Here is a 9452-nt window from a genome sequence, read left to right on the forward strand (position 1 = left end):
TTGTATGTGCATTTTGAACATCCAATTCCACATTTAGTCACCATTTGATTTTTATAATAACCTTCACTTGGTGATCCAAGATGGCGGCGCGACAGTAGTCCGCATCGGCCAATTCGGATTCAAAATGGTGCTATTTTTATGTTGTAGCCCATCTCACGACAATCCATTTGCACAACCTTCTATACTGTACTGGTTGGCGATACTGTTATTGTTTTTTCCTTGTCGCATTTTGTCACATGTGCACTTGGTGTTGTTAGTTTAGAATTCTGTGTCGTATTGTGTTCCTTTTTGTTAATTTATGTTGCTTGATGTGGCACCTTGGTCCTGGGGAAACTTAGTTTCCCTGTGTACTGCACTGTATATGGTTGAAATGACAATAAAGCCTACTTGACTTAACACTTTTCTGAAAAGATGGTACATCAGATTTTGAAGTGTGGTTGTAGAGATTTGTGTTTATTTAGCCACAAGAGTATTAGTAAAGTCAAGTGTTGATGTAGGGTAAGGAGACCTGGGGTGCAGTCAGCGTTCCAATTTCATCCCAAAGGTGTTCAGTAAGGTTGACGTCAGGCCACTCAGGATCTTTTACCCCAACAAATGTCAACCATATATTCATGGAGCTCACAATGTGCACAGGGCCTCTAAAAGGTACCAAGAAAAAGGTAAGCATCTACCTCATTCTGGTCTTCCTCCACTGGCTACCAGATAAATACACAAATTAATTTGATGTTTTATTGGTTATTTTTAAAAGTCTACAAGATACTACACCAAGCTTGATGTCGAATTTTTGTTAGCTTTTAAAGTTTCCACACACATAAGTTGACTGGGCTGCTGCTTAAAGGAATATTTAACTATTGTTTATAAAGTCACCCCCCATGGCAGATATTTTGAAATCCAATTTGAAAATTTATTCTCCAGGAAATCTGTATCCTTGAAAGGTCCTTGTATTCTAGGTCTCTATTAATTTTTGTGTTGTTACTGATGTTTTTTTTTCCCATTATTGTATTATTAACTTTGATTTTTTTTTTTTTATTGTGATGCCTTTTATTGTGTCTTAATCTTGAAAATATTGATTTGATATTTACTGTGCAGCACACTGTTTGACACGTTCTGTATTTTAAATGAGCAATAGAAATAAATTTGACTTCTGCTAGAGGAGCATACACCAAAGAATTAAAAGTTTGAGATTAAATCTGATCTTTGGTTCTTGGTTATATGAATATGGGTTCTTTATCAGCCACAAGTTGGAAATAAAGGTTTTCCACACATTTCCAATCAACACTTGAAAAAAAAAACACTGAGCGCCCTCCATCTCTGTGTCTCTAAATCACATTTACACACAGTTGAGCACAATGAAAAAAGCAAACCTGTCCAAAATGTCCATTAAAACAGCAATTATCAAATGCTTTGTCAGTGATGTGAAACGTTTTAGCATCTGTAATTGGTTAACTGAAGTGGTTCTATAATATAGCTCTGGAGGCATCCAAACACATTAAATAAACATGTGCATGTATATGTATAAGGCTACAGCATGTAAATGAATAAACAGTAATGAACACTATATTTAACCCTTCTGTTAACACCAGTGAAATCAAAGATACAAGTTGAATAGCGGTAATTGAGGAGGATCTGTCTTGTGAAAAGAGAGAATATACTTTTACAGATGCAACTACACACATCGGATATTTATGCATATACGCACAAACCTGAGCAGAGAGTGTTTGGTCTGAGAAATGTTCTTTGCAAATTAGTGTCGATTAACAGTAGCAATCTGATTCTTTATTTCCCCATGGCTCAGCAGACATGCAATGTAAATTCAACTTTTGCATCAGCTCAGTCTTCACAGGTTCTGCTTCAAGGTAAACCTAAGCAGCTCAATTCTTTCTCACAGGCCAGCTGAATGGAATCTGTCCCAAACAAATTACTTCTGATCACTAATATTCTGCACCGATTTTGACGCCCAAGCTCTCATGTGCAAAAATTATTAGATCACGGTTGTTTAGAGGCTGATTCACTCCTGAGCTCAGGTTACTGCCTGTATGGAGTTTTCCATGTTCATATTTCCGTGTGGCTCAATTTCCTCCCACCTCTCAAATGCAAACCAAAGAGTAAATCACTTCTACAAGCAAATGGTTTATGTGTATGATGCGTATTTCCACTCTGTGCTCTTATAATAGGCTCCAGATCCAATGAAGATGAATGTATACACTATGTGTAAACTCTACAGATGGCTGTGTGTGAAAATCCCAGGAGGTCAGCAGATTATGAAATACTCAAACCAGCCCATCTGGCACCAACAACCATGCCACGATCAAAGTGACACCAAACACACTTTTCTCTCTCCTGATGTTTGATCTGAAGATGATTGAAGCTCTTGACCTGTATCTACATGATTTTATGCATTATACTGCAGCCAAATGATTGTCTGTTAGGATAACTGCATAAAACAGTCTATTACAATGACTTAGGACTGTAATTTTCATGAACTGTTCTCCATTTAAGAACACATCACTGAAAAGCACACCTCAACAATGAAGGAACTATAAGGAATGGACATTAGGTGCCACCAGAATGAGGATGGGTTCCCTTTTAAGTCTGGTACCTCTCAAGGTTTCTTTCTCATAACATACCATAACAACCTATAAAGGATAAACAGAGGCAATAAACTTTTAGGAAATAACATAAATTCATATTTAACAAAAATGTATCTCTTTAAAGCTGCTTTGGGACAATGTCCTTTGTTAAAAGCACTATACAAATAAAACTAAATGGAATTGAATAAATATGCAGGTGTAGAAGTGTTCCTTATTACCAGTAGATATGCTGTTAGTAGATCCTTTCTTTTATTGAGCAATAATAAATAAGTAAATAAATAAATAAATAAATAAATAAATAAATAAATCCCAGACTGAGATCCAGTTATGCATATTAGTAAGCAATTTAAATTTCTGCTATATATATTTCTGAGACACCTTGTTATGACCTTGCTTGGTCATTCAGACTGCCAATCATGTTTTATTCCTTGATGCCTCAGACATAGGACTGTCACAAGTTGCATCTCTATGTAGCATAATCTGACGGCTGTTTCTCTGACTCTGTTAGTCATGTTTCCAAAAACAAAGCATAAGAACATAAAAGAAAAAAGGAAACAGACAAAGCGCTCTCGGAATAGATGCTATCCAATTGTGGTGAAGCACACGAAAAGGTTAAGACCTCACGATTAGTTCAATCCCTGCACCTCGGGAGACATGAAAATGGCTGCTGAAATCACGCATAACACATCTGACAGATGCATCACACCATGAAAAATGCAAACTGAAACCCTGTGACATCTCTAGACTTTTTCAGAATGTGTGCTGGTATTCCTGGTTCTGTGAAGTTAAAAGTCTCTAACAGAGATTTCTCTGCTAGCAAAGAAAGACATTTTGCATTATACATGTATTATTGCAACAAACTGAGCAAACGTGTGTAAGGCTTAGGTTCAGCGTTGTTGTTTTGAGAACTTTTTGTTTCCATTTATTTCTTGGAAACCTGAAATAGATCTCAAAGTGGTATACAAGTCTGACAATAAAAAAGCGAAGAAGAATGTGCAGGAAATATCTAATCTGCAGTGCTTGACATGAAATCAATCTTGAAATGTCTTATAATGCCTTTGATGCTCATTGCTGGATGTGGGAATGATAACACTGCATCCTTCTGACAGGGTGAACAAGAGGGAAGTGAGTTAAAGACAAAATTCCTGTTGTATTATTGAGGCTTCCTCCGAAGGATGTTGCACATTGCATCTGATTTTCAGCCTGACATATATACACACACACACACACACACACATAGAGCACAGGATAATCAATATAAAGTCTAAGTCACTTAGACAGGCGTCTGTTCTAGACTTACAAGACTAAAAGATCTGCTGAATCTGACATGATGTAAACACAAACCATTTTATTGCTTTTTTTTATGAACATATAGAGTACATACACTCACCAGCCATTTTTATAGGACCACCTGTATCCATGCTCACTTAAGCAATCTGATCAGTCCATCATGAGGCAATATAGGGCAATACAATCAATCCTGCAGGTCAAACGGATCGAATACTTTAGGTAATGTTCATATCACACATTAAAATTGAGAGAAAATATTTTACTGTGGTATGGCTTTTATTGTCAGATCAGCTGTTCTTAGAAACCAGTAACATTAACCAGAAACCTTCTTAGAAACCAGTAACATAAATATATATCAAATAGCTGCTGTTTAAAACCATGTGGAGCAGAAAAGCATTTCGGAATGCACAATCATTAAAGATGGACGACAACAACTGTAGAAGACTAAAAATGGGTCCACTCTTTTTAGCCTTGAAAACGACTAAGGCAAGCGTGCTAAAAATAGCATAAAGCAGAACATTTCTACAACATTACTCTATATTAAAATAGACACAAACATATATTGATCTGTTTCTAAAAAAAATGTATAAGGCTTACAGGGATGTAGCATATTTTTAACTTAAGATACCCGAAAGAGGTTGGGGAGTTTAAATCTCAGCACTGGTAAGCTGCTTCTGTGGAGCCCTTAAGCAAGACCCTCAACCCTCTCTGCTCTAGAGATGTTGTATCATGGCTGAACCCCGACTCTGACCCCAATTTTCTGAAAAGGGATATTTAAAGAAATGTATAAGTGACAAATTAAAGCTTCTTGTAATAATGTATAACAAATGTCTTCTCGTTTTATGCAAACATATTTCAACCTACAAATGACAATACTAAATTGCAATACACTTCAAATAATATTCAATGATTTATAAAAAAAAAAGTGATTCAGTCAATCACTCAGGCCAAATTCATAACTGCAAATTTACATCATATGCACAATATATTTTGTTACCAATAATAACATTTACAACAATATGGCATCAAATGATCATATCACTCCAGTGTCTATATCGTATACCAGTGTCTAACAAGGTTAGAAAAGGATCTGAGCTCCACAGAAGGATAGAGTTTGCTATTTATGACAGAGGGTTCAGTTGGGTTATGCTGCCTGTTGCCATGGAATCTTATAAGAGCGATGAAATTACACTGTGGTCAGAGAAGGCAGGCTCAATTATGAATGAACCTCAATTATCTTCCCTTTATCATTTTTTCAAAAAGGACCAATTAGATTGATTAGTAAATAACATTTAGGTTTTCATTAAAAAAAAAAAGCCCTCACAGGTTTGGCAGAGGACAAGTCAAGGTATCTGTTTCTTATCATGAAAAATATGGGTCAGAAGTGTGTTAGAAGGTGAGTTATTATCTATGGTCATGTACTTGTGTGCAGGAGTAGAAGCAGTGTGTGGCATCTGCCACAGCAGAACAAATCAGCAGCAACTACAAACTTTCCAGCAAAATCCAGCCGAGTCTATAAATCACAGCTGAGGGATGGAAGGCACTACAAAGTGATCCCTGCTCAGTGGAGAATAATCTGTTACGTCCTGGCCAAGCCCTGTAATCATGCCACGTGTACAAAATGCAGCACTAACCACAGGACAGGCAACAAATATGACACATAGGACACATAGGACACATGAGACACATGATACACGAGAGGGACTGTCAACACTGTAGCATCAGCTAAACTCATTTGAATTGTCTAGGCACATGGCAGTATCTGTTTTACAGTATTTGTAGTGAAGCATGTATTATTTATACCGTGTTCTTTTTTAATGGATGAAAAGCCACCTCTCTACTTACCCTTTAACCAATCAGCAAATTATTTTGCTGCTGTTTGTTGCCCTACACATCAAGTGCTGTCTTTTATTAAGCAGTTATGTTTTCTATCTTTAAAGAGCAGTATTGCTGTATTTGTTTAACTGTATTTATTTTCCTTCATATTACACTATGCACGTTGGGAAAAGAAGGACACAAATAGATCCATGACTGTTTGTTTACAAAATAATACACTAAACACTCTGAACCAGATTATCAAACTGTACATAAAAATCTGTAATTCTTAAAAGGTTCAACAACAACAAAAAACATGCCATGTAATGATTATGAAAAAAATCGATAATCATTTCAATTTGTACGAAATAGAGCAATGGGGAAAATACATAATAATACATTGTGTACAATATATTAGTATGTAAAAACTACATGGTCACACTGATCACTCCAGTCTCAATGAAACACTTGACAACAGCAATATTTTATGATGGACATGGGAAATTTCACTTTTACACACATATATTTATAATCTTTTTTTTTTTGTTATTCATTGTTGATCTTGGTATAGTGTGCACATAAACACATTAGTGCATTACTTCTGAAAAAGATAGAGGATAAAACTTATTTTCAGTTTTGACCTAAAAGTGCTCGTAGTGTACCTTTAAACCTGTGCTATAAAACTGATAATCTAGTTAGGTGCCTTTTAAAAAGGTACACTATAATCCAGTTTAAAATGCATATAAAGGGCAAGGAAGATAAAGGATAGCACCACAGGGACAGAGAAAAGTACAGTGTAATATCCTTGTTTTCCTGACTGTTCTCAATGTAGACTATTAGAGTCTGACAAGGTCTCCTTTTGCTTTTAAAATTACAGCAACAAATGAATCATTCAATTTTTAGCCACAAAGTTATTAACACAGGAAAAAATGTTGCATGTATTTTTTTTTTTTTTTGTATTTTGGTATTAATATGTCGGATTTTAGTGTCTAGATTTAAATGAACATGTTTGCATCAATGTTACGTTTCTACATTTCTATAATTACACAATGACATCATGCATGTCGCAAGGTTTCTACAACCCTAGGTTATGTGCCTGGGGTTTGACCCTTTGTAAGTTTTTAGTTGTGAAAGAGGGAAGTCGGTGTGCAGAGAAACAGGTGCGCGCGACTCACTCACCTTCTTCCTTCCTTCCTTTTCCGCTGTTGTTTCCTGTGCAAAGCGTTTCAGATTCGCAGCTCTACGCGTCCGCCTGATCGCGCGGCAAACTTTGAGTCGCTCCGCACCACTACGGCATGGTCTCGCTCGCGCTCGTGCCTCAGGCTGCCGCGAGTCGAGAGCGGGCGTCGAGAGCGCGCGCGCACACGGCGAACGAGCAAAAGAGCGACCTGCGCCTCACCTTCATCAGATCCTCGCCGTGCACTTGGCGCGAGCAACAGCCTGCGGTGACGCGCAGCTCATGTCATCGGCCGAGCGCGATCGGGGAGAAGCGCCGCGTTTGATAACGAGCGCTGTGCGCGTGCGTAAGGGGGGAGACACCACGCGCGTGAGCGCGGCGGGGATTCGCTGCCTACCTCAACACACCCACACGCACGGCGTCGTTCGCTATTTATCAGCTACTGCACAAAACAAACGTAACAAAAAGAACTGTACTTGTGCTTTGTCTCTGGAGTGGAAACATCAAGGATGCATTTGATTTAATTTGACCGAATTGAAGCCACAATGATATCCATTGTTATCCATTGATGAACCCTTTAAACTTTTAATTGTCAAATTAAAGGTTCACCAAATGCATCTTCCCAGGTTAAAACATATATAATTAAGCAAACAAAAGATGATTTCTTGAAGGTAAACATACCTACCATAAACCAGGAGCTCTTCACTTGCACAGCTCATGAAGGACATTTGTCTGAATCCTTTTATTCCACAGGAAACATATTTATTATCCATTCATCCGAGTTCAATAAAGTTGCATTTGCACATGTCTAACAATGGACACTGTGAAAAGGTGGCTTTACAGAAATATAGAAGACATCATTTCAAATTTTTATAAATGGTGACAAGGAAAAACTAATTACTTTAACTATAACTATTTATCCTTTAGAGTAACCAGACTCAAACGAGAACCCATGCTCATCTAAGTGACACTGGATGCATCTGTACATCATTTCCCTTCCATTATTGTATACCATATAGTCAGAGCTGCCATTGTGTAACCAGAAACCTATTAACTTCAGAGCCATATTGAAGTCTATTTTGATGCTTATTTATCACAAAATAGTGAAAAACATTGATAGTAGTAGAGGCAGTAATGAGAAATTATACATTGAAGATCCAAGGCTGTCCAAGACAGGTGCACTACTTCTTTGACCACATCCAGAGTCTGTACCTAAATATATTAGGATGAAGGGGTAAAGTACAATTTTACTCATGTGAAATAGTGCCTCAGTCAGTTTAGGTACAATTTGGGGAGCTTTATTTCTGAGCATGTATTATCAGTAATACAACAGAAGCACTTAGCTGTAGAGCAGCATGGTTCATCCACTGACTAATGCCCTTAGTCACTCTCCAAAGAAAAGATTAAATCTTGTTCTCAAAAAGCACAAAGGATTAGACAAAAATTGATTTTCCTTTCTGAAAAACCTGAATAATCAAGCCAGAACAATTAAACATTCAAAAGCACATTTTTTCAAGAGTGTGTGTTAAATGTCTAGAAGAGGGTTTGATGTACTGAAAGACTCTCTTTTTTTTAATACTTAAGCATGGTACTTGTCTCTGCTTCATGTTCACTTATGCAAACACACACTCATACATGCTGTCATCAAAGTTAAACTCTGTTAACTCTGTAGGAGTAAATTTCAACATGTGGGTGTTCATTTATCTCTCGTTTATTTATTTCACCCACTAACAAGATATAGAAAAAACAGAGCAACAACAATTTTTTTTTGCAAATAAATTCACCAAATTTCTCCAAAGATGTTTAAAAACTGAGAATAAAGTGACCATCATGATGCACCCTCGTGGAAATAATGATTGTATAAGCAAACACTGAGAATGAGAAAAAAACAGCATTGCATGTTTATCCCAATATCATTCTACTAGTAAAATGCCCTGTGTAATGAACATGTACAATGTTAATCCAAAAGGTCATGCAAAATAATCAAAATGATTTAAGCATTCTAAGCAAACACGTTTTCTAAATATATTCTTTCACCTTCCCTGCGCCGCCAATTAACTTGTGAATTGCACCAGCGCTGCTTAGTCATAAAGAATTTGCTCGTAAAATTGCCACGTTTTCTCTCATGTATAAAGCATTGAATTGAATAACAAAAATAACAGCCTTTGACATGCTTTCAGCAGATATGGCAGCTGCTTTTGTAGCGTATCCAGATCCTTGGAGCTCAACACAATAAGAATGCAACGAGGACAGAGCAAGCCAGTTCGCCAGAATGCTAATTTACCGGGCGGATGCCAAATTCATTCGACACTGTGCTCATGTGTAACAGACTTCTTGGCAGTGGCATTTGCTTTTTGCCATATATTATACTGAATAGTACACATTTTCATTCAAAAACTTAAGGTGTCAGCCCAGTGCACAGATTTATTCTCGGCACAGCAAAGGTTTTTGGTTGCCATAATTTTTACTTCACTGTCATGATTACTGACTAATTCCATGTGTTCCTCATGACTTCCTACTCTACATAACCAACAATAGCTGCTTCACTCATAGAGAAGTTACTTTATGCATCAAAGCTG

The 9452-nt window shown here is 37.1% G+C and overlaps 1 protein-coding gene across 3 annotated transcripts in view; it reads right to left on the minus strand.

Annotated features, from left to right (window-relative positions):
* Window positions 1-7272, minus strand: part of zgc:171482 (zinc finger protein) — a 72636-nt gene extending 65364 nt beyond the window's left edge. The window contains exon 1 of one of the 3 annotated variants that reach the window (XM_046877497.1): window positions 7096-7272. In XM_046877497.1, coding sequence (XP_046733453.1) covers window positions 7096-7101 — 6 coding nt within the window. In that variant the 5' untranslated portion in view covers window positions 7102-7272. Of the gene's footprint in view, window positions 1-6875 lie in introns of all 3 variants that reach the window. The other 2 variants (XM_046877482.1, XM_046877490.1) reach the window with 2 other exon arrangements.
* Window positions 7273-9452: the final 2180 nt, after the last annotated feature.

Source organism: Silurus meridionalis, chromosome 2 (assembly GCF_014805685.1).
Source record: "Silurus meridionalis isolate SWU-2019-XX chromosome 2, ASM1480568v1, whole genome shotgun sequence".
NCBI lineage: Eukaryota > Metazoa > Chordata > Actinopteri > Siluriformes > Siluridae > Silurus > Silurus meridionalis.